This window comes from Hypanus sabinus, chromosome 9 (genome assembly GCF_030144855.1).
Source record: "Hypanus sabinus isolate sHypSab1 chromosome 9, sHypSab1.hap1, whole genome shotgun sequence".
NCBI classification, from domain to species: Eukaryota; Metazoa; Chordata; class Chondrichthyes; order Myliobatiformes; family Dasyatidae; genus Hypanus; species Hypanus sabinus.
In genome coordinates this window covers 95,384,518-95,410,351 of record NC_082714.1, presented here as the reverse complement: position 1 = coordinate 95,410,351, position 25,834 = coordinate 95,384,518, and the positions used below count along the sequence as shown (strand labels likewise).

The window sequence follows — 25,834 nt, the reverse complement described above, 5'->3', positions numbered from 1 at the left end:
TACGAAAACCATCCTGATTTGTAGTATAAAAGGAAAACGTGCTCAAAGTGCCTGTTTCTGTGCGGTACTGTTCTATGAATATAAGTACCTTTGTTACTTCTTGCCTTATCTACTGCTGGTGCGGATCATACAACTATAGACATCTAATGAAACGGCTGTGACTAAAAGCTTTTTTGCCTTATTCTTGACTTCCAAGGACCCTTCTAGATAACATTATTTCCAGAGATAACACCGATGTCTGCATGCACAGCTGCTTTCAGCGAACTGTGTATTTGCATTCCCAAGTCTGTCTGTACCACAGCACTCATCAGTGCTCTGCCATCCACCACTTAAGTCATTCCTCTGCCCATCTCCCTAACTGGTCAGAAGTAGTGGATGAACTGAATAAGTATTTTTCGTCAGTCTTCATTGTGAACACACCAGCAGAATGCCAGAAATTCGTGAGTGTCAGAGGGCAGAAGTGGCTGTTAGCAAGGAGAAGCAAATAGGTTGGAAGTTAGATAAGTCAACTTGGCCAGATGGACTGCACCACAGGGTGCTGAATGAGGGAGCTGAAGAGATTGTGGATGCTTTATTGGCTATCTTTCGTGAATAACTAGATTCTGGAATGGTTCTGGAGGACTGGAAAATCGTAAATATCACTCCAGACATAGAAGGAGGGGAGGCGAGAAGGAAATAGTAGGCCAGTTCGCCTGATTTCAGAGGTTAGAGTCCATCATTAAGGAAGAAATTTCAGGGTACATGGAGGCATATGATAAAGTAGGCCAAAGTCAGCATGGTTTCCTTAAGGGGAAACTTGCCCGACAAATCTGTTGGGAATTCTCTGAGGAAATATCAGGCAAGATAGATGAAGGAGAGCCGATAGATGTTGTTTATTTGGATATTCCGAAAGCTTTGACAAGATGTCGCATGTGAGGCTGGCGAACAAGATAAGAGCCTGTGATATTGCAGGAAAGATACTAGCATCGAAAGAAGATGGGCTGACTGGCAGGAGGTAAAGAGTAGAAATAAAAGGACCTTTTTTGGTTGGATGCCGGTGACTAGGGTGTTCCTCGGGGGTCCATATTGAGCTACTTTTCACATTATATATCAATGATTTGGATGGTGGAATTAATCAGAATCAGACTTTAATCGCCAAGTACCTGTGCACATACAAGGAATTTACTTGCGGCAGATGTTGTCTCTCTGCTCATAATAATAATGATAAACATAAATGAAAATATAGATTATACATATAAGTAGTGCAATCCAAGTAATAGTTAGCCGACAGTTAACCGGCAGTTAACTGTTCAGCAAAGTGACCGCAGTAGGGAAAAAACTTCTCCAGTGCCTATTAGTCTGGAGGGATCTGAAGTGCCTACCAGACGGAAGCCAAGTTTTTGAGCCAAGTTTGTGGATGATATGAAGATTGGTGGAGGGGCAGGTAGTGTTGAAGAAGCAGGGAGTCTACAGAAGGACTTGGGAAGATTAAGAGAATAGGCAAAGAAGTGACAGTGGAAGTGAATCTTCGGTAGAAGGAATAAAGGTTTGAACTCTTCTAAACAGGAAGAAAATCTAAAAATCAGAGGTGCAAAGTGATTTGGGAGTCATGCAGGATTCCCTAAAGGTTAACTTGCAGTGAGTGTTAAGGAAGGCAAATATAATGTTAACATTCATTTTGAGTAGACTAGAATATATAAGCAAGGATGTAATGCTGAGGTTTTAAGCCATTGGTCAGAGCACATTTGGAGTATTGTGAGCAGTTTTAGGTCCCATAACTAAGTAAGGATGTGCCGGTACTGGAGAGGGCCCAAAAGATTTACGAGCATTATCTTGAGAATGAAAGGGTTCATGTGTTTGCCGACTCTGGGCCTCTACAGATGAGGAGAGATCTCATTAAAACCTAATAGATATTGAAAGTCTAGATAGAGTGTACGTAGAGAGGATGTTTCCAATAGTGGGAGAATCTAGAACCAGAGGACAAACGCTCAGACTCAGTCCCTTTAGAACAGAGATGAGTAATTTCTTTAGTTGGAGGATGAATTCTGTGGAATTCATTGCCACAAATTGTTGAGGAGGGGTTGAGTGGGAAAATCAATCAGCCATAATGGAATGGCAGAATAGACTTGATAGGCCAAACGGCTTATTTCTGCTCCTATGTCTTATGGAAATTTGATGTTTGCTGCAGCAATGCAGTGCAAGACATATCATTTACTATAAGTTAAAATATGTAGTGCAAAATAGGAATAGTGAGGTAGTGTTTTGGGGTTCATGGATCATTCAGAGATTTGATGGCAGAGGGGATGAAGTTGTGTCTAAAATGTGGGTGATCGCTACTGTACTCCCTGATGGTAGCATTGAGAAGAGGGCATGTCCTGGATGGTGAGGATTGTGAATGGTGAATGCTGCCTTTTCCGAGGCATTGCCTCTGAAGGTGTTCTCAATGGTGGAGCTGGCTGAGTCTACAAACCTTTTCTACTTTTTCTGATCCTGTGGTTTGGAGCCTCCACTCAGGGTTGTGATACAACCAGTTAGAATGCTACTCATCATATATGGAACATAGAACAGTACAGCACAGGAACAGGCCATTCAGTCCACAATGCTGTGCTGTACCAGCGGAAAAACAAATCAAAAACATCAAACACTAATCACTCCTACCTACACCATGTCCATATCCTTTCATCTTCTTTAGATTCATGTGCCTATCGAGACGTCTCTAAAAAGCCTCTAATACATTTGTAGAAATTTGGTGACATCCCCTCAACCTTCCATAACTATCTTAAAAGGACTAGCATCAGCATAATTTGCTGGATCCGTACGTACGTGTGTGTGTGTTGCATTTGTGTAAGTGGGTAGCACTTGTTGACTCGACTGTTAGTCTGGGGGAGGATTCCCTGACGGGTCTCCGCAAGTACCATCGACGAGTAGCTGTGCCGCTGTTAGTTTCGCTTTCTGGTTATTGAGAGATCTTTAGGAAACCGGGTAGAACGCGGACCGGGACGGGAATGGGTCGCTTTCCAGCCAGTGAAAGATAGAACCGATTCGAGGGGTTCAATGGCCTCTTCCTGACCCCATCTCAGTGTGTGCGAAGGGGGTGATAGAAGCTGCTCTCCAAATCGACAAACTGTTTTGTGAACCTCACCTCCTTTTTCCCCTTCCCTTCCCCCTCTGATTCTCTCTCCCTTCTCCTTCAATCTCTCCTCCCTCGTGTTCTTGTCTCTCGCTCTTCGTCTTACACATCTTTTTTTCGTATCTCTCTCGCCCTCCTCACTCCCCTCTGTCTCTTCCCTTTTCCAACACTATCCTCCTCTATTTACCTCTCGTTCTCTCTTACTTGCTCTCTCATCCCTCTTTTTTCTCACTTTCCCTTCCCTCCCTCCTTCTCCATCACACACCCTCCCCCTCCTCTCTTCTGCCCCCACCCCCCTCCCCTCCGAATCGGACGAAGGGAATTTACTGCAGAGGCAGTGACTCAAGCGGCGCATGCGCGTACAAAGAAGCACCGTTCGAAAACCTGAGAATTTTAAAAAAATATAGTTTTTTCTGTTGGCGAATTCCGGTGTTTAATTCGGGGTCTGTTTCAGTTAGTTGAGTGTTTATTTTTTAATAATCGAGCCGTTTCCAGTAAGGAATGTGAGTCTTCAAGAAAGTCACCGGACTTTAGTAGCAGCGTGAAGTTGGTGCAGTCTCGGAACGGGAGCCCCTGGTAGAGGGACCGATTGTCCGCGGACGGAGCCTGTCTTGCAGCTACACGGAAGGTGAGTGGGGCTCTTTCGTTGGCGCAGATCCCTCTTCCCGCCCGGCTCGCTGTCGGTTCTGGACTGAGAAAACGGTCAGGGATCTGTCCCGGCCGCAGTCCGTCACTTCCAGGCCGGCTCCATCCGCAGAGAGACCCGCACACCCTGCGACCGCCGCGAAACCCAAGGTGACATCTCCTACCTCTGACTTCGCAGTTTCCCCCGCTCATTCTTTCCTCCCTCTTAATCCCGTTCCTTCCTTCTTTCCCCTTCTCCCTCTTTCTTTCCCTCTCTCTTCTTCCCTTTCTCCTTCATTACCTCACCCCCTTCCCCTCTCCTCTTCCTTTTTCTCATTCCATCCTCCTTCCCTTTCTCGTTCTTTCCATGTCTCTGTCCCTCCTCTCTTCCCGCTCTCTCCTCTCTTTCCCCTTCACCTTCTTCCCTCTCTCTACCTGCACCACCTCTCTAACCCCTCTGCTCTCCCTTCCCTCTCCTGCCTACTCTGCCATCCCCCCTCCTCCTCCTCCTCCTCCTCCTCTTCTCTCCATCCTCCACAAACTCTCCTACTCCTCTTCTGTCCTAGTACCAGTCATTCCCCCTCCTCCACCTCCAAGTCATCTTCCCTCCTTTACCTTCTCCCCTCGTCACCTTTCTGTAGCTTCCTCATTCACTAAGCTTCTCCTCTACCTCACCCGAACCCCTCCGCTCTTCCCCCCTTAGCCCCTCACCTATCCTCCCTCCATATTCCACTGCTACATCGTCTCCTCACTTATCATTCACTTCCACATCACCTTCTCCCCAATCCTCTCCCTCATCCCTCACCTCCCACCCTTCTCATTCGTCGTTCTCCTCTCCCCCTTCTCCACGCATCTCTCCACTCTTCCCCATCTCCATCCCTCCCCTCAGACCGCCTCCCTACCCAATACCCTCCCTCCCCTTCATACCACCTTTACCTCTCCAACTTCCCGACCATCATCCCACCCTCTTCCTCTCCCTGTTCCTGTCATCTCTCTTCACTCATCCATTAACCCCACCGTTTGCTCATCCTTCTGATTTTCTTTCTACACCCTGCCCGCCCCTTCCCACTATGTCAAACACAGTTAGCCGGTGACTTGCTGGGTTCAGAGGATTGAGGAGCGGGGAAGAAAGAGACCCTTCGTTCAGTGGATTCCCCCTCCTGCTGTTACAGTGCAGATGGAAATTTATTTTCTCTCTCTCTCTCTCTCTCTCTCTCTCTCTCTCTCTCTCTCTCTCTCTCTCTCTCTCTCACTCTCTCACTCTCTCACTCTCTCACTCTCTCACTCTCACTCTCTCACTCTCTCACTCTCTCACTCTCTCACTCTCTCACTCTCTCACTCACTCACTCACTCACCCACACCCACACCCACACCCACACCCACACCATAAATACAACGCATGGACACAGACACACGCTAAGGGGAGGATACGAAAGAAAGTAGGCAAAAGGATTATAGGTGGGTGGGATGGCAAAGATGAGAGTGGAGGGGATGACGGAAGATAGAGGAGGAAGGGGATGATAGGAAGGCAGAGAGGAAGAAGAGAGGGGAACTGCAGGAGACAGAACAGGAGAGATGGGAGGATATCGGATCGAGGTCACTTCATCAGCCGAGGGTGACCCTTTTGTCGTTAACCCCTGCCGTGCCAGATCATTGGCCGCACACTGCTGCTCGGGGTTATCGCCTGATGCCAACAAGTTACTTCCAATACAATGTTACAATCGCAGTGACACAGTTACGAAACAGGCCCTTCGGCCCAACTCGTCCATGCCAGCCAAGGTACTCGTCTAAGCTAGTCCCATTTGCCTACCTTTGATCCGGATCGTTCCTTTCCTATCCACGTACGTACAAGTGTTTCATTAAATGTTGTAGTTGTACCCACCTCACCTATTCGTTCTTTTGACCCACCACCCTGTCCCACCTTAAAACTGCTTTCCAAACCTCACTTCCCAAAGGACCGAGCTCATCCCTCACTTTCCCATCTCCTCACTCCCCCAGATTCCCTTCCCCTCACTTTCTCTCAATTCCCATCACACCCCATTTCATCTCCTCCTCACCTCTTCATTCCTCCTCCCATAATCCCTCACACCCCCCAGCCCACTTGTTACTCCCCTAATCCTTCATATCCTGTACAGCCCCACCTCCTCACTCCCCAGCCCCCACCCTTCAGTCCCTTTACCACCCATCATTCCCTCTCCTCCTCACTCCCCACCCCAACTACCCCTTACCTCTGTCCATTCCATCAACCCCCACTTTCCACCTGTCACCTGCCATTCACGCCACGCCCACCCCTCACTCTGTCACTCCCTCATGCCATCTCACATCCACTGCTAAATAACCCCAACCCCTTACTCCACCAGTAGCCCCCTCACTTCCTCCCATCATTTCTCATCTTTTTAAAAAGTCTCTCCTTCCCAGTTTCCCTTCGTCTCCCTCCCCCCACTCATTCATCCCCATGTGTGACTTCAGGTCCCGTTTCCCGGTTGAGGAACCGAAGTCGGAGGGCGTGGCTCAAGAACAGTATCTGAGCCTCGTCCCGAGTATACCAGTGGCCCACGTGGATACCCTGCCTGTTTTCACAACGCTGCGCTCACTCAGCAACGGCCCTCCCAAAATGTGCCCCCATCCCGCTCAGCACCGCTGTATGCCTCCTGTATCTCCTCTGTGTGGATGGGCTCCGGTGTGCGCTGGACATGGTCATGAACCGAGACAGTGGTGCTGATCAAGCAGCCTGCCCACTCCTTCTCTTAGACGTCTAGGATGGCCCCGGGAGCTGGAGGATTTTCGTTTGGTTTTTTTTTGGCAATGGAGTTTACGCTATCCCAGAGTGCACTGCTGCGGTGAACGTCCTCTATCAACTGGAGCACGATACTGGGAATTTCCATCGCAGGCTTTCGGCTCCTCTCCCTCCTTCCTTCGTTGTCCTTCCTCCACTCCCTCTCCCTCTCCCTCCCCCTCCCTTTCTGTCTCCCTCTCTCTTTGCACTTTCTATCAACCCCTCTCTTGTCCCACCCCCTCTCACTCTCAGCTTGCTCCCACTCTCTGACCCCATCCTGTTTTACTCTTTTCTCAGAGACAGGAAGTTCTCTCAGCCCTTCAATTCTATGCTGATCCTATCGAGCAGCAGTCCCGTGGATCTATCTCTCTGCACTTCCAGATCCCGACTCCTTGCTGAGCCCTCCCCTTGGAGGGAGATTCATACCTGATTCGTGTCTCCGCTCCTTCTACCCTCTCCTTTCCCCACAGTTCCCGGGACCCCCAGAAAGAGCCGGGATTTGAAATGCCTCTCCTTAACCTGGCGGACTGCACGTTGTGATCCTGCACTGAGGTTCTGCAGGGTATCGAAGGAACCCGAGTCCAAGAACGGCCGGTTCTGCGGTGTGGACGTGAGTTGCCTATTGAAGGGTGAGTTTCATTGTGTCCGCTTCCAGGGAGATGACAGGGCTCAGGCAACGTAGGCTGCATGGAGCGATTCACATTCGCCACACATCCTGGGATCCCCGCCAACTGTCAGCAGGGATCCGGAGTGGAAGAGGAGCCGAGTTACAGAGCCCCTGTACCATTCCCAGTACGACAGCAGTGAGATTCTTACCCTTTCGGACTCCGGCTGAGGGCAATAGACTTAAGCCAGTTCCAAACTTCACACCCATCCCCGTCCCTGTAACCCCACACAGCTCCTACACTTCTCCATGTCTCTGTAACCCCTTTTCCTCCGGTCCCTACACTCATTCCAGTCTCTGTAACCCCATCCAGCTCCTACAGCCCTCAACGTCTCTGTAACCCCTCCGACCCTATATCCTTCCCCGTTTATGTAACCCCCTCCGGTTCCTATATCCCTCCACGTCTCTGTCACTGCTCTGGCCCCTGCACCATTCCCCGTCTCTGTAACCCCCTTCGGCCTCTATACGCCTCCATGTCTCCGACATCTCTCCAGTCCCTACATCTGTCCCTTTCTCGGTAACCCTCCCCCTCCGGTCCCTACTCACCTCCCCGTCTCTGTCACCCCTTCCGGCCCCTACACTGCTACCCGGCTGTGTAACACCCTCCTGCTCCAACTCCCCTCCCGCCTCCGTACCTCCTCCCTGGTTCTCTGACCCTCTCCGGTGCCTACACCTCTCCCTGTGTCAGTGACCTCCCTCCACGCCCCCCCCCCCCCCACAGTTTCCCCTGTACATTATTTGTTGTTCCAGATTCTGCCCGCTGGAACTAGGAAAGCTGTGTTTAAGGTGAATGCGGCTGATGGAGGGTTAAATTCAGGTTGCCAACAGAGTGAACTGTCTTTCCCAGGGTGGCAAAGTCCAGTGCCAGCAGAGAACAGTTTAAGGTCATGTCAGATTTTTTTTACACAGTGGTGGATGCGTGGTGATGGAGGGAGACACATTGGGGCATTTAAGAAACTCTTAGATAGTTACGTGGACGCAAAAAAAGGCGGGTTTGAAGGAGGGAAGGGTTAGATTGGTCTTGGAGTAGGTTTAAAGGCTGGATCAACATCGTGGGCCGAAGGGCCTCTTCTGTGCGGTATTGTCCTTCGTTCTTTCTGAGAATAATTAATCGTTTCAGAGAGAGATGGGGTAGGGGAGGTTCTCAGCCATTCGGCTCAACCAGTCCAGCTTTTCCTCAACAAACGGGAGTGTGGGAGGTGGTGAAGTTGGTCAGCACAAGGAGGAAGGAAAATGTTTCAAAATAACTTCAAGCAACTAGTCTGTACATCTCGAACGTTCCCCTTGGCCTCGCACCCTAATCTCACACTTACACCTCTGCTGTGACCTTCCCCCTTGAACTGAACTCAATAGCTTGACCCAACACGCTAGAATTTGGAGCAATGCGCAGCCTTCTGGAGGACCTCAGCGCGTCGAGCAGCGTCTGTAGGGAGGTGGTGGGGGGAAGGAATTGCTGCAGCCTGAGACAGGAACCCTGAGTCAGGATTAAGGGAATCAATGATCAGCTCTTTTGTATTTCTGAGGTTGAGAAATTGAATAGGAACTTGAGGGGCAATTTTCACTCATTCGATCGTTCTTGAATGGAACGAATAGCCAAAGGAAGTGTTTGAGGCAGGTACATTAACAGCATGTTTATGTATAGTATTTGTTAATTTATTTAGAGATACAGATAGGGCCTTCCAGCCCTTCAAGCCAGGTGCCCAGCAACCCCTATTTAATCTTAGACTAATCAGAAGTCCACTTACAATGACCAACTAACTCATTAACCAGTACGTCTTTGCACTATGGGAGGAAACCAGAGCATCCGGAAGAAACCAACGCAGTCTCAGGGAGGACATTGAAACTCTTTACAGGCCGCATCGAAATTGAATTCTAACTACGAAGCCCTGAGATAAAGTAGCACCGCAGTAACTGCTACACTACCCAGGCGCCTTAAAAGGCACTTTGACAGGTATAGTACATGAATGGAAATGGTTTAAAGGATTATGATCCAAACACTGGCAAATGGGAATTTGTACTCGGGATGGACATAGAAAGGCCAGGCAGGCAGGGTGGGGTAGTTCTGTTCCTAAAATAGGTAATGAAATCCTTAGAAAGAGGTGACATAAGACCAGAAGATGCACGAAATTGTAAGGATAGCTGATGAGAATTATAGACCGGCCTCTGCAAATTAGCCAGGATATGGGACACAAATTACAATGGCAAATAGAAAATGCATTTAAAAGGGGCAATGTTACGATAGTCATGGGGGATTTCAAAATGCAGGAACGTTGTGTAAAACAAGTCGGTGCTGAATCCCTGGAGAAGGAATTTGACAAAACGCCTATGAACAGCTTGTGGTTGAGCTCACTAAGGAAAAAGCAGTTCTTGATCGAGCAGTGTAATGAATCAGATTTGATTAGCAAGCTTAAGGTAAAGGAACCCTTGGGAGACAGTCATCATAATATGATAGAATTCATCCCACAGTTTAAAAAGGAGAAGATAAAGCCAGATGTATGAGTTTTACAGTGGAGCGAAGGGATTTACGGAGACATCAGAGAGGAATTGGCCGAAGTTGATTGGAATGGGACACTAGCAGGGTTGATGGCAGGACAGCAATGGCTGGAGTTTCTGGGGACAATTCGAAAGATGGAGGATAGATACATCCCAAAGATGATCAAGTATTCTTATGAGAAGCTGAGGCAAACGTAGCTGACTAGGAAAGTCAAAGACAGCACGAAAACAAAAAAAAGAGGGTATATAATATAGCAAAAGAAATTGGAAGGTTAGAGGATAGAGAAGCTTTAAAAAATAAAACATCAGAAGACAACTAACAAAAAAGCCACAGGAAGAGTAAAGATGAAATATGAAGGGAAGCTAGCTAATATATGAAAGAGGATATAAAAACGTTTTATAAAAGACATAAGGAATAAAAGAGAGGCGAGAGTGGATATCGGACCACTGGAAAAAGATGTTGGAGTGGTAGAAATAGGAGACAGAAAATGATGGAGCAACTTAGTAAATATTTTGTATCAGTCTTCACTATGGAAAATTCGGAAGTGTCGGGGCAGAAGTGAGGGTTATTGCTATTAACGGAGGAAAGTGTTGGTCATGCTTTAGAAAGTATTGACTAACTTTTCTTCACAAACATTAATTTATTGATTTTGTACGGGAAAGCTGGGTTCCAGCGTCTCGATCCTACGTCATCACGTGACGTCCCCCCCCCCCCCCCGTCATGAAGGAATAAAGGCATAGACTATTTTCTAAAATAAAAACAACTTCAAAACACATATATAAAGGGACTTGAGAGTCCTTGTGCAGGATTCGCTGAAGGTTGCAGGTTGAGTCAGTGGCAAGGAAGGCAAATACACAATGTCAGTATTCATTTCAAGAGGACAGCAAGGATGTGATGCTGAAGCTCTAACAGACATGGGTTAGGCAGCACTTGGAATATTGTGAGCAGGTTTGGGCCCCTTATCTACAACAAGATGTGTTGGCTTTGGAGAGGTTCCAAAGGAGGTTCACGAGAATGATGCCGGGAGTTAAATTCTGAACATATGAGGAGCGTCTGATTGCTTTGGGTCTGTACACACTGGAGTTTAGAAGAATTTATTTGAAACATATCGAATATTGAAAGCTCCAGAGTGGATGTTTCCTATAGTGGGTGAGTCTAAGACCAGAGGGCACAGCCTCGGGTTAGGGGGGAATCCATTTAGAATATTACCCTCTGGCGTAATTTCTTTAGCCAGAGGGTACTGAATCTGTGAAATTCATTGCCACGGGCGGCTGTTTAGGTCATGTTATTGAGTATATTTAAAGCGGAGACTGATAGGTTTTTGATTAGTCAGGGCGTCAAAGGTAACGGCGAGAAGGCAGGAGAAAGGAATTGAGAGGGATAATAAATCAGCCACGATGGAATGACAGAGTAGACAACAGCCCAATGGCTTACTTAGGCTCCTTTCTCTTATGGTCTAATGGATCTGATGGTTCGAAGGGCCCGTGTTTCTGGTGTTTGACTCGAAGGTTCATTAAGAGCCTGCGGTAAATTGTTTGTTGCTCCTAGTTATTGTTGAAATCACTCCGGTTGAGGCGGTGAGGGAGACTGTCTCTCCGAGGGCCCGTACACCGCCACGCAGCAGCAGGGAATCGGGATGGGGCGGATGGTGGAGAGGAGCCGCGGGGGTCCCGTGTTCTGCAATGTCACCCTGTTGTGTCTCGCTGCAGGAAGGACATGCGGGGCTCTGCGCTGCTGGTGTTTGCGCTGCTGTTGGGACCCGGAGTTCCTGCTCCTTTCTGGGACGACGATCAAGGTGAGGGGTGGGGGTGTCTCTGCTCTGTCTCCGTCCCCAGTTCCACCACCAGCCCTGCTCATACCTCCCCTTCTCGCACTCCAACTAGAATCATTTGCCCCAGCCGTCCCCTGCCCCTCCCTGCCCTACTCCTCCCCTGGACTGTCATGTTTTACAGAGAAAAAGGCTTGGAGGGGTGGAGAGAGGGTAGAAGAGGGGAGGAGGAGAGGAGCTGAGAAGGTTGAAAAGGAAAAAGGAGGTATAGGAAGGAGAAGAGAGAGAGGGTTGGGAGTGAAACTGACACTTAACCCTTCGAATGCTAGATTTAGGAGAGGTTTCCAACCACTGATGTTTTAAAATTACTTGAACCTTAAGATTAATCTGCTGACAATGCTGTTGAAATACCCACACCGTCACAACTGCAAACATATTATCTGCCCTCCCCTCCCTATCGCTTTCCTCCTCATCCATTTGCACTTCCCCATTCCTGCCTCTCTCCCTTCATTCCGCTCTTCCCACATTACCCCTCCCTCCCTTTCTCCCTGATTGCCAGCCCCCTATCCCGTCTCATGCGTCGTTTCAGCCCTGCTGTCAGTCCTCCCTTCCGCCCCTCCATCTCTCAGCCTCTCTTAACCCCTCAGTGTCTCCTTCTTTCCTTCCACCCATCGCTTCCCTTCTGCTTTTCCCCTCCCTCTTTCTTCCCTCCTTTCCCCTCCCTCTTTCTTCCCTCCTTTTCCTCTTTCTCCCTTTCTTCTATCCTTTCCCTCTTTCCCTCCTTCCCCCCCTTTCATCCCTCCTTTTTTCTTTCTCTAATCTCCTCCTTTCCTCTCGTTTCCCCATTCACCTCCTCCCTCCTCCTCTCGACTCCTTTCCTTTCTCCTCTCCTCCCCTCCCACTCTCCTTCCCTCTCTCCTCTTCTCTCCTCGTCTCCTTCCTCCCCTCCCCCTCACGTTCCCCTCTCCCTCCCCTCTCCTCTCCCCTCCCCTACCCCACCTCCTCCCCTCTCCCCCTCTCGTCTCCTCACCCCTCTCCCCTTCACACCCCTCTCCCCGCCCATCGCCCTCTGCCCTCCTTCCATCCCGTCTCCTCTCCCCTCTGCATGCCCCTCTATATTTATTTATTTAAAGATACCGCGTGGAGCAGGTTCTTCTGGCCCTTTGATCCGCGCTGCCCAGCAACACCAATTTAGCCTTACATTAAACACAGGCCACCTCACTGACCGATACATTTTTGGACTGTGGGAATAAACCAGAGCACCCGGAGGAAACCCACCAGGTCACAGGGAGAACATACAAACTCCCTTCAGAGGACGCAGGAATTGAAGTCCATCTTTCGAGCGCCACAGCTCTCTTTAAAACGCGAAAATCCATGTCAGCTGCCCGTACTGTGGGGAGGGGGAAGTAGTTGGGGAGGACCAGGGGATGGGACGAGTGAGGACGGAAATGAGCGAGGTTGGATTGAGAAGGAGTGAGGCGTGGAGGCTTTGGAGGTGGTATGAGGAGATGTGGGCAGACATAAGAAGGCAGGGTCGGGGTGAAATGGGTTGCAGTTGGGTGTGTGGAAAGGAGGGGTTGGGAATGAGGAGATAAGCGGGTGTGGTTTGAGGGTGGATTAGTTGGGGATGGGGATAGTTGAAGAGGAGCGAAGGTGCAGTGGCTAAGTTGTATGAGGTGTAAGGCGGGGTTGAGCGAGATGAGGTGGGCAATTAGGAGGGCGTGAGGAAAGAGGAGGGGCGGTGTGAAAATTTGGTGATGGTGGGGTGGGAATGGTGTGACGGTGGGTTGTGGTGAGGTTAGGTTTAGACTGAGAGTGGCTGGGCAAAGGTCAGGTGGATGAAGTGTTGAAGGTTGGCGGAGGGAGTGTGTAAGTTGGGGGGGCGGTGAGATGGCGGAAACCCACCACTTTGGACCCATTATTCGCGATTCAGGGGATCCTCCAACGGCCTCCGAAACAATTTCAAATTTAATTCCCTTCTTCATCTTTGTAATAGGGCTGACGGAAGGAGAAGGAGGGTATGAAGCGAGGGATAAAGAGAGGAGGAGGGTGGGAAAGGGAACGAGGAATGATGAAATATCTAGGATGAGGTTAGCATCTATAACACCGAGGACACGAGCAGGACACCATTCGGCCTGTCCTGTCCGGCGCACCGATCAGTCGGATGGCCTTTAGTCTCAGCACCATTTTCCCGTACTAACTCTTAAACCCCTGTCCTGAACGCCATCAGCGGACGACCCTCCACAAGCCCCGGTGTGAGAGACTTCCAGCGCCTCCCCGTCACCGTCCGTAGCGCAGAAGTCTGATATCTAAGGGGAGAAGAAGCCACAACGCAGGGTTAGAATTTGGGGTGGGTGTTGGTTTGGGGGTGGGGTATGTATGTGGATGGGGCTAGCCATGATCACAAAGGCCGAATGGCCCGCTCCGGCTACCCCGTTGGAAGAGGCAGCCCCGGTTTGGACGCCTTACTTTCTCTTACCTCAGATGAAGAGAGTGCCCTCACTGTGACCACCGGGACGAAAGCTCCCCTGCGGGGTGTACTGGGGGGCTCGATCACCATTCCCTGCTTCGCCAGCTACGCCCGGCGACCTCTAGCTCCAGCCGCCCCCAGGGTGAAGTGGAGCCTGATCCGGGATGGCACCGAGTGGGACATTTTGGTGGCCACGGTGCAGAAGGTGAAGGTCAGCGAGAGCTACCGGCGGCGGGTGGAGCTGCCTAACTACTTGGCGACCGCCACAGACGTCTCCCTCTCCATCCACCGGCTGCTCCGCAACGACAGTGGCATCTACCGCTGCGGTGTCCAACACGGCATCGAGGACGCGCAGGATCTGGCCAGGCTCCACGTCAAAGGTAAGGCCGGCCTCAGGGGTACAGGTACCCGCCAGGGTGGGCAAGATCGCACGATGGGTGGGCGGACCGAGAGGGAGCAGCGCGGCGCGGTGAAGGCATTCCCGAAGGAGCAGCGCGGTGACGCGGGGCGGAGGTAGAACTGCGGCAATAGGGATATCGAATAGCCGAGGGAGCGCTGAGCTGTGGGAGACTGGGGCTAATCGATCACCTCGGCAGTGGGGGTGGGGGGAAATGTCTCGTTGCCAAGGGAATACTGCGGCAGAGGGTTATGAGGCTCTAACGAGAGAACATTCTGACTGAATCTTGTCGAGGGAACACCCCGGCGTGGTCTGTGGACCGCCGCACAGTCGGGGCTGGGTTCCTGAGGGAGCACCCCGGCGTGCTCTGTGGACCGCCGCACAGTCGGGGCTGGGTTCCTGAGGGAGCATCGCTCCGTGCTCTGTGGACCGCCACACAGTCAGGGCTGGGTTCCTGAGGGAGCACCCCGGCGTGCTCTGTGGACCGCCACACAGTCGGGGGTGGGTTCCTGAGGGAGCACCCCGGCGTGCTCTGTGGACCGCCACACAGTCGGGGCTGGGTTCCTGAGGGAGCACCCCGGCGTGCTCTGTGGACCGCCACACAGTCGGGGCTGGGTTCCCGAGGGAGCACCCCGGCGTGCTCTGTGGACCGCCGCACAGTCGGGGGTGGGTTCCTGAGGGAGCACCCCGGCGTGGTCTGTGGACCGCCGCACAGTCGGGGGTGGGTTCCTGAGGGAGCACCGCTCCGTGGGAAGGGGAAGCAGAGAGATGCAGGTGTGTAATTCGACTCTGGTGTCCACAGGGGTGGTGTTCCACTACCGAGATGCGTCCGCCAGGTACGCCTTCAACTTCAGCCGTGCGCAGCAGGCTTGTCGGGACGCGAGTGCGCGCATCGCCACTCCCGAGCAGCTGGAGGCGGCGTACGCCGGCGGCTACGAGCAGTGCGATGCCGGCTGGTTGTCAGACCAAACCGTGCGGTAAGTATCGCTCGCAAGCAGCCCCCGGCCCACCCTATTCCTCCGCGTCACGATCAATCCATCCCGCCTGGACTCCAACTCCAAACACTGAAACTATCCTAATCCCCAAGAAAAGCCTGTGTCCAGCCCTTGTTTCCCTCCGTCTCTGTCCGCTCCATCCCTCACAGGGCAGAGGGAGCTCCGCGCAGAGGGGAGGAGGCGTTGCTGATGGGGTGCACCGCAGTGTGGACAGGTGCAGAGGCCTGGTGAGAGACGGTGTGGGTGGGGAGTGTAAGCAAGGCAGTCCTACAGCCAGTCATTCAACCACATATGTTTGTAGGGTCTTGCTGTGCGCCAAAAGGCTGCTGAGATTTGACTCACTCAGAGGAGCCCTCCTAATGCGCCGGGGGTGGGGGGCGGCGGTGGTGGTGGTGCGGGAGAGGTCCTTAAACTAGATGTAGTGTCAGCCCGTCCCCCGACTGTGTGCACCTCCTCAACCTCCACTCTTTATTCCTACCCACCTTTTGCAGATACCCCATGCACACCCCGCGGGACGGTTGCTATGGAGACATGGATAAATACCCTGGTGTTCGTAACTATGGCACCCAGGACCCCGAGGAAACGTATGATGTGTACTGCTATGCTGAGGACACAGGAGGTATTTGCACAGCGCTGGGACTTCTCCCCCATCCCTCCCATCCCGCCAGTAGCGCTCTGTTCGGATCCAAATCCTGGAACTCCCTCTCTTCCTCACCTCTTTCCCTTTCTCGTTACCTTCTAATCGTTGCTGATCATAGACGCTGCAGAAATGCGAGGTTCCTGCTGGGTTTTGCGTTAACGACCAACACAGTAGGAGGATTTACTGGGGGCCACGTTTCTGGCACTAACCCTAACCTGTAGGTCTTTGGAATATGGGGACACCCATAGGAAATCTACGCGGCCACGGGAGAACGTCCAAACTCCTTACAGACAGGCACGTCTCGAACCATTATCTGTGATCTCTGGCGCTATAAAGCGATTGCTCTAACCAATACTCTACCGTGCCGACCCAGAATTAGCGTTCCCTCCTGGGGCAGGAGGTTCTGTGAGGTCTGCTAAACTGCGGGCTAACAGCTGAATGCCTTTTCTCTACTCTCAGGGGTTCTCTCCATGAGTAACATGGACAACCTCACCTTCCAAGAGGCTCAGCGCTTCTGCGAGATGGGCAACCAGCGGATAGCGACGGTGGGCGAGCTGTACGTGGCCTGGTCTGATGGCCTGGACCACTGCACGCCGAGCTGGCTATCGGATGGCAGCGTCCGCTATCCCATTGTCACTCCCCGGGACCGCTGTGGGGGCCGATTGCCTGGCGTCAAGACTCTCTACGCCTTCCGCAACCAAACAGGCTCCATCGACCCTGCATCGCGGCACGGAGTTTACTGCTTTATAGGTGACTTCTTACTCTGGGGCGAGAGGGCTGGAGGGGGTGGTGGTGTTCTGCAAACGGATATGTTGTTACAAGAGGAGAAAATCTGCAGGTGCTGGAAAGCCAAGCAACACACACAAAATGCTGGAGGAACTCAGCAGGTCAGGTAGCAACTATGGAAAAGAGTAAACAGTCGACGTTTTAGGCCAAGACCCGTCATGGTGTTCAATCCGTTTCACAGAATCCCTTTCAATCCCCGAGAACTGTCGGGCCCCGGGTCGTGTTATGGAACAGGGGACTCATGAGTGCAAGTGAGCACGGAGCAGACTAGATGGGCCGAATAGTCTAATTCTGCGCCTTGGTTTTATGATGGTTTCGCTAAAAGTGGAGTCACAGGTAGATAGGGTGGTGAAAGAGGCGTTTGGCACCTTCACCAGTCAAGGCACTAGGTACAGGACTTCAAACATGTGGGTTCGATTTCAATATTTTCGAGAAAGTTTGGTAGGTATATGGATAGGAGGGGTATCGAGGGATATGCAGGTCGATGGGACTAGGCACGGAGTAGATGGGCTGAAGGGCCTGTTTCTCTGCTGTAGTGTTCTATGACTCTATGATTTGGGATATTATGTTGCAGTTATATTTAGATGTTGGCGAGGCCACTCTGTGTACAGCTTTGGTTTCTCTCTTATAGGAAAGATGTTATCAAACTGTAAATGGTGCAGAAAAGATTCACCGGGATCTTGCCTGAACTCGGGAGCCTGAGTTACAGGGCGTGGTTGCCTGGACTGGGACTGTATTCCCTAGAATGCTGGAGATTGAGGACTGACCTGACAGAGCGACAAGAGATCTTGACCAGCAGAGACAGGGCGGAAGTTCATAACCGTTTTCCTAGCCTTAGACCTGACATAGCTAGAGGGACTTAACTCCATCTTCAAAAAGAAAAAAAAAGGATTTCTCGGTGGCCAACCGTTTTATTTCCAATCCCTATTCCCATTCCGACATGTCGGTCCAAGGTCACGATGACGTCACTGTCAGTTTGGGGGAGCAACAATTCATATTCCGGCTGAGTAGCCTCCAACTTGATGGCATGAATTTTCATTTCTGCAAGTTCCGGTAATTTTCCTCTTCCCCTCCCACTTCTCACTTCTTCATTTTTTCATTCTGACCCCAATCTTACCTCTTCTCTTCCTCTGTCTATCACCTGCCTCCTCCTTCCCTTTCTCCCATGCTCCATTCTCCTTTCCTCTCAGATTAATTCTTCTTCAGTCCTTTACCTTTTCCAGCTATCACCTCCAAGTTTCTTGATTCATCCCCCTCCCCAGCTCTCACCTTTTAGCTTGTCCCCCTTCCCTTCCCCACCCACCTTCTTATTCTGGCATTTTCCTCTTCCTTTCCCGTCCAGGTAAAGGGTTGCGGCACGGAACGTCAATTGTTCATTCATTTCCATAGATGCTGCCTGACCTGCTGAGTTCCTCCAGCATTTTGTGTGTGTTGCCTTTTCCCCAGGTGGGACCGTTAAAAACAAGAGGGCAGAGGTGAGAGATTTAAAATACATGGGGGGCAGCTTCCTCTCGTAATGGGTGATGTGTATTTAGAACTACGGTGCCACGAAAATCCATTACAGATTATGGCGAGCCCCTGGAGTTCTCCGCTCCAAAGATTTGAGGAAGCTGGATCGTTGTATGTAAAGTAGACTGAGATATGGGTTCTGAGGAAACTGGCACGTGTCGAAGGTCAGTTAGACAGAACTTGCTTATAACAATCCCATGATGTCTTTCTCTGATCATTTCAGCAACTTTGTAAGAGCTCATGGTATTACAGATCACAAGGCCACGCCATTCGGCCCACCGAGCCTGCTCCGCCATTCCATCATGACTGATTTATTAGCCCCCTCACCCCTATTCTATAGCCTTCTCGCCATAACCTTTGACACCCCCTGACAAAAGACGAGTCGATCGTATTACAGAAAAGATACTAGCACGGATAGAAGATTGGTTGACTGGCAGAAGCCAATGAGTGGGATTAAAGGGGGCCTATTCTGGTGGGCTGCCGGTGACTTCCAACGGGGTCGGTGTTGTGCCTACTGCTTTCTACGCTACAGTATATGTCATTGAATTGGATGACAGAAATGATGACTTTGAGGCCAGGACTGCGGATGATACAAAGATACGTGGAGGAGTAGGCTGTATTGAGTAAGCAGGAAGTTTTCAAAATTAATTTGACAGATTAGAAGAATGATCAAAGAAGTGGCAGATGGAATATAGTGGAGGGAAGTGTCTGGCCACGCACTTTGGTGAAAGGAATAAAGGCGTAGACTATTTACAAAACCGGGAAGAAATCAGAGGTAAAAAGGACCTTAGAAACATAGAAAACTTACAGCACAATACAGGCCCTTCGGCCCACGATGCCATGCCCAATGGGAGTCATTGTGCAGGATTCTCTAAAGGTTGACTTGCAGGTAGAGTCGGTGGTGAGGAAGGCAAATGCAATGTCAGCACTCATTTCGAGGGGACTGGAATACAAAAGCAAGGATGTGATGTTGAGGCTTCATAAGGCATTCATCAGACCGCATTTGGAGTATTGTGAGCAGTTTTGTGTCACATATCTAAGAAAGGATGTGTTGACATTGGAGAAAATCCAGAGGAGGTTTACGAGAATGGTCCCCAAGGAAAGGATGAATGTTTGAGAATCGTTTGATGACTCTGGGCATGTACTCTTCGGGATTTCTAAGTATGATAGGGTTTCTTATTGAAACCTATCGAATATTAAAAGGTATAGATGGAGTGGATGTGGAGAGAACGTTTCCTATAGTGAGGAAGTCAAGGACCAAAGGTCACGACCTCTGAATAGGAAGTCAGTCCTTTCGAATAGAACTGAGGGGCGAATTCTTTAGCCAGAGGCTGGCGAATCTGTGGGATTCCTTGCCCAGACAATGATCTATGGGGTCCAGATCACTGAGTATACTGAAAGTAGAGGTTGATAGGTGTTTGATTAGTAAGGAGTAGAGCCGATGTGCCGAATCACCTACTTCTATGTGTTAAGGTTTTAAGGAACCATGCGGACTGCAAACAGTAACATCCGCGGCTGCTCACTTTCTTCCTGCAGAGCAGATTTCCACACAAGACTTTCATTATCACACTGTTACATTCATCCTTTTTAAAAATTCTCTCCACTTTCCAATCGATTAATTCGGGTAATTCAGTGCGAGTCCGGGGAAGTGGAAAGAAACAGTTTCAACACTAAAGTACAGAGTTGCGAACTTGAAGAAATATAAAAAAGATATGGGAAGCATAGTTAAGGTGGACAGTAAGTCTGTTAGGTCAATGGGTGGGGTAACTGGAGGGGAAAGATTTAAAAGGGACATGAGGGGCAACATCGTCACCCCATGGTGGTGGGTATATGGAAAGAGCTGCCAGAGGCAGTGGTTGAGGTAGGGAACGTAAGTATCATTTACGAAAGCATCACATGGATAGAGGCGCGGGGCTTGGAGAGATATGGGCGGAACACGGGAAATTGGGACTATCTGGGCACAGTGGATGGGCTGAAGGGGAAAGATTTGAAAGGGCCACGAGTGGCAACCTACATGGGGCCACGTGGTGTATTCCGGCGTACCCTATACAGAGCAGAGAGAACCGCAGGTGGGAGATCGAACCCCTATTTCTAAGGGATCCGTACTGCGCCGGCGCGTCGCTGTGCTCTCTTTCTTCCACAATGTGTTATGTTGTCCTCTCTCACCTGTCTAGATCTGGAAGAGTGGCATATCAACGACAGCTATGCAATGGATGTAGAGTACGAGGACGACGACTACCTGGAGACATCGTTGGAGGAGCTGGAATTTGAAGTTGGGACGGGAGGAGATGTCACGTCAACCGAGGGGGGACCATATCCCGGCGAAACAACCCCGTCTACCAGAGCACCACCTGCTTCCGTGTCCCAGGCCACTCAGACACGACCCCCCGACATGGCTCTTGCTGTGCCCAAAATGGACGGCAACCCGTCCATCATCCCGGCGACACCACAGGACCTGCGAGGGGTCTCCGATGGGCCAAAGCGAGACCATCCCGATGAGAGTCGGCCAACGCTCAGCACGGACGGTACCGATCGCCCTCAAACAGAAGACCCTCTCGATTGGTACGAGTACCCGGAGGAGGTCGGACAGGAGGTTGTAATCGAGACACGGTTTCAAGCGCCGGTGGGGCGCGGCCCACCGTCTGACAAGGACAGCACGGAGATCCCAGGGTATCCCAGCTCCGTATCCGGAGAAGGGAAGGGAACGGAAGGAGGACAGGATGTCTTGGGATCAACTGGTAAGTGTAATCAACTGGAGAAAGAGACATCTTACTCCCCAAGTAGATGGCATCATCAGGGTTAGTATCTTCATGTTGTGTCACCATTGTGTGGTAGGTGTCGTCACCCCTAAACAGTGTGCACGGCAAGATTTCACAAACTGCTGCTTGCTAATTAAGATCTGCTGGAAGGACTCCGCAGGTTGGACGACATCTGCGGAGGGAAGTGGACAGACCACCCTGCACCTGTTCTTGACCCCCAACGTCGATTGCCCATTTCCATCCATCTGCCCTCACAGACGTTGTCTCGCCGAGTCCATCCAGCAGCGAGGCCGCTTTTCTTCCAGGCCCCAGAAGCCACAGACTCTTGTGTCTCCATCCCCCAAATTATCCTTAAGGATCGGGTCAGAACTTCTCTGCAACTTTCTCAAGTAGCCAGTGTGTTTATTATCCGTTATTGGCGGGGGGTGGGGGGAGTCTTATGTTATTCCGTTTGCAGAGAAGTTCCTCCCGCCACGCTCCCCCCCCATTACCGGCACTACACTGGCAATATCGCCCGAGAATCGGGAGTGGGGCCTGGGGGGGGGGCGCTGAGGTTCGTGTAACCATAACTGGAGATCTACAGAGCGGTGTAGGGGCCAGAGGGGGTTAGAGTGACGGGGAGTGCTGTAGAGACCGGAGAATGTTATTGAGATCGGGAAGGGTTCAGAGTCCGGCGGGGTTACAGAACGGGGAGGGGTGTAGGGGCCGAGGAGGTCGCTGAGACGGTGAGAGGCGTTTTAGGTCAGACGGCGTTACAGAGACAGAGAGGGGTGTAGGAGCCAGAGCTGGGTTCACAAAGATGGGGAGAGGGTGTAAGAGCCGGATGGTGCGTCATGGAGACAGGGAGGAGTATGTACGATGGTGAGATTTAGAGAGACGGGGGGAGGGGGATGCTACAAAGGTGGGAAGGGAGACATGGCGGCCTCTACCTCCCCTTGATCAGTGGGAGAAAAGCTGGGAACAGGAATCTGTGTCGCAGCAGAAAACCGTGCGGTGCGGAAGTCGGGAGGTGAAAGGGTCGATGATGATGGGGCAGCAGGGTCGGGGTTTACGAGCCTGACACAGTCAAAGATTGTAACAGGGCCACGGCACGGCCGGAGGTACGATGCGGGTGCGGCGTGTGGGAACAGATGTTACCATGGCGACCACTCTTACAGTAAGTATAACTTTAAACCGGAGTAGATGTGCTGGAGTTGGTTGTTCGGAATGAATCAGAAAAGGTTTGTGAGGGCCCAAATGAGGTTTAAAAGAATAATCCCAGAAATGAAAATGTTAATGTACGAGAAGCGAGTTATGGCCCCGGGCCTGTACTCGCTGGAGATTAGAAGACTAGGGCTGGAGGAGGGGATGGTGCATTGAAGCCCATTGAATATTGAAAGGCCTGGATAGAGTGGACGTGGAGAGGATGTTTCCGATAGTGGGGAAGTCTATGACCAGAGGGCACAGCCTCTGAACAGAAGGACGTCTCTTTCGAACACAGACTGGGGAATTTCTTCAGCCAGAGAGCATTGTACCGTATCTGTGGAATTCATTGGTGCAGAAGGCTGTGGACGCTAAATCATTGGGCATATTTAAAGCAGACATTGATAGGTTCTTGATTAGTAAGGGCATCAATAGTTACGGGGAGAAGCCAGGAGAATGGGATTGAGAGGAATAACAGATCAGCAATGATGGAACGGCGGATCAGACTTGATAGGCCGAATGGCTTAATTCTGCCCGCAGGTCTCATGGAAATGTATATTTTGCAGCTGCTGTGTTTTTTTTGTACTGGGCGCAGGGGGAAAGTGTAAGGGATGGGGATTTTTTTTCCACGTGAAAGTAGACAATACGTGTCTGGGTTCCCAGCTCTCCTGCAGAGCCTGCCGTCGGTCCAGGGCAGGAGGCCGTGGGCCAGCTCTGGTTGATGTCACCGACTGTTCTAAACGGAGCGATCCACAAACAGCACCACCGTTGGTCACATCATCCAAATTTACAGCCAATCTGTGAAAGTAACAATATGATTGGTTGACCCTTGACTGTTGATTCACCGTATCCCCTCGGAGAGAGTGCAGAAGAGGTTCACATGGATTAGAGAGCATGCGCAATAAGCAGAGGTTGAATGGTTTTCTCCGATACTGGTTTATAACATTATGAGCGGCGTGGATAGGTTAAACAGTTAGAAAACTTCTCCCCGGGTGGAAATGTTAGATATCAGAGAGCATAGCTTTAAGGTGAGAGGTGGGAGGCTTAAAGGAGATGTGCGGGACAGGTTTCCTTTTAACATCGAGAGTGCTGCTGCCAGGGGAGATAGTGGAAATAGATACGATAGCAACGTTTAATGGGTATTTGGACTGACAGGGTATGGAGGGATATTGATCACAACAAACAAAAGAGATGTTAGTTTGCATCAGCACATAGGCGGGCCGAGCGGCCTGTTCTATTCACACTGCTGTCTCTAGCCATAATCAATTACATTCCACCTTTCGTTTGAATGATGGTGTGGCCAGAGGGCTGAATGGTCGCAGGAATTTTCCGGAATAACGAGAGCTGAGGGACAGCAGGTGTAGGTACTGTTTGTTTAGTTTATTATTGAAAAGCGAAAAGGCTTGCATGCCGTCCGTTCGGATTACTTAATTACAGCAGTGCGTTCAGATATACAAGGGAAACAATAGCAGTGTGCAGAATGGAGTGCTACAGATAGAGCGAGAGCGCAGTGCAAGCAGACAACAGGGAGGAGCAAAGTAGAATGAGCACAGAATCCATCTTAACGTACCACTCAGTGCTTTTATAACAACAGGGTGGAAGCAGTCCTCGAGCACCACTCCCCGTGACGGCGTGGGTCTCCTCGAGTGCTCCGGTTCCCTCCCACAACCCAACGACACGTGGGATCAGTTGGTTAACTGGGCGAGGGTAGAATCTGAGGAGTTATCGGGTCTGTGTAAGGGCAGGCCTCAGGGCGAGCACTGGGCTTGCTGAGAGAGCCGACTCGAATGGCTGAAGGGTCTCCCAAGTTGTTGTGGCCTACTCTTACCCCAATCCCTCACCAAGAGGCTGGACGACCTCCGCCGCCTCCGTGGACTAGTCCCGTGGGGCTGAGGGCATCGCTCCAACGAAGCCGGCGAATCCGCCGGACGCTCGGGTGATGTTCTCGCCCCCACCCCTTCCTTCCCTTTTCTTTTGCAGGCCTTTCCGCTGAAGTCTCCACCGCCCCCGGCCCAGCTGCGGAAGAGGACGGAGGCCCAGGGTGGACGGAGGCAGACGACGGTACCCCGACCAGGGGTGAAGGTGTCGGCCACCGAGGCTGGACGGCGGGAGTGCGGCCCGAGCGGGCGAAGAGCAGCCCGGATCCGCCGTCCGGCCCGCCCACTGAGTGGGCCTCTTTGCCCACCTCCCGGCTCACCAGGATGAGGAGCCAGAGCCCTCATAGCAGTCGCCCCGAGACCTTGCGGCCCATTGCGCTGGAATGTCCCGGAAGTCCGGCCAACTGCGCTGGAGAAGGGAGCGGTGAATCTGCAGGGCCGCCGGCTGCAGGGAGCCCGGGTTCGGGCTGGGGATGGGCTGGGCTCACACCAGCCGGCAGCGGAGTATCTCCCTCTGCGTCCTGGGACCCTCTTCGGACGCAAGCCTGGGACCAGGCCGCTCCAGCTGGCGCAGTATCGGCGGAGGATTCCCTTCCCACTGCTTCGGCCTCTCCTCCCGCCACTGGCCGCCCAAAGCCGGGGATATCGCCGGGACCCGCCTCCAGTACCACCCCGCCCGAGTCCCGGCCCGGGCCTAAGCCCTGGCCCGATTGCCTGCCCCCAGCCCAGCAACCCAACAGGCCCAGTGGAGCGGCGGCTGAGTCAGAAGGTATCACGCCGAGCCCGCCCACCGTAATCCACGGGTCCCTTGGTCCCACGGCGCCGACCCAGCAGGACGCCCACGGACGGGCAGCGGAGCTGACAGGTAACCGCTGGCGTCTCGTCCTTGCCGTCGTGGCTGCGCTGCTGAGCGGTGTCCCGGGATATTGACAACCCCTCCGCTCATTTGCCGGCACCCCAGGCTTCTGACATCCAGTCCTCTCACCCAACGGCACCCCGGGCTACTAACACCCCCACCCATCACCCTAACAGTACCCAGGGCTACTCACACCTTCTTTCCTCACCCGCCAGCAACCGGGGCTACTGCCTCCTTCCCTCACCTTCTGGAACCTCGGGACACTGACCTGCGCCCTTCACTCTACGACACCCCGGGTTAATGACCCCGCTCCTAATCCGCCAGAATCCGGGGCTACTAACCCTCCGCCCCTCACCCCTGGACTACGATCACCCCAGCTCATCACCTAACCGCACCCGGGCTACTCATAATCCCTTCCCTCACCCGCCTGCACCCGGGGCTACTGACCTGCGCCCCTCACCGCCGGCATCCCGGGATGCTGATCACTCTCCTCCGGATTCCGCCACTCCCGCCCTTTCTGCCGTCAGCCTACAGATATCTAACCCGGTCTCTTCCATCCTACAGACCATTTTCTACCCAGTCAGGCCCCTAACCCTCAAACTAACCTGCCCCCTGTCCAGCCATTTAACAATTACAGCACGGAAACAGGCCATCCCGGCCCTTCTAGTTCATGCCGAACGCTTATTCTCACCTAGTCCCACCGATCCGCACTCAGTCCATAGCCCTCCATTCCTTTCCTGTCCATATACCTTTCCAATCCTTTTTTTTTAACCTGAGAAATTCAACCCTTTCCCTTCTCATAAAACACTGACCGCCCACCTCATCTAACGCCTCACCTGCCCTTGCCACTGGCGGCCGGGGCAAGGACCAGCGATCGCCTCCTCTATGTTTTGCTCCTAACCTCACCCGTTATAATCCCACCCCAAAC

At 51.8% G+C, this 25,834-nt stretch overlaps 1 protein-coding gene across 1 annotated transcript; it reads left to right on the top strand.

Moving 5' to 3' along the window:
- Positions 1-902: 902 nt before the first annotated feature.
- Positions 903-25,154, top strand: LOC132400093 (brevican core protein-like). Its single transcript, XM_059981170.1, has 10 exons — positions 903-994; positions 6,203-6,375; positions 6,980-7,187; positions 11,377-11,462; positions 13,920-14,285; positions 15,105-15,279; positions 15,789-15,916; positions 16,397-16,687; positions 20,407-20,970; positions 24,154-25,154. Exons 1-10 carry the CDS (start codon positions 903-905, stop codon positions 24,978-24,980), a joined length of 2,910 nt encoding a protein of 969 aa, XP_059837153.1. The 3' UTR covers positions 24,981-25,154.
- The last annotated feature ends 680 nt before the right edge of the window (positions 25,155-25,834 follow it).

Excerpts from the sequence above, each read along its gene's own strand:
- LOC132400093 (XM_059981170.1), top strand. The coding sequence starts at position 903 with ATGTCGCATGTGAGGCTGGCGAACAAGATAAGAGCCTGTGATATTGCA. Across the intron at positions 11,463-13,919 it reads TTTCTGGGACGACGATCAAG|ATGAAGAGAGTGCCCTCACT; the intron begins GTGAGGGGTGGG and ends CTCTTACCTCAG. Across the intron at positions 14,286-15,104 it reads GGCCAGGCTCCACGTCAAAG|GGGTGGTGTTCCACTACCGA; the intron begins GTAAGGCCGGCC and ends TGGTGTCCACAG.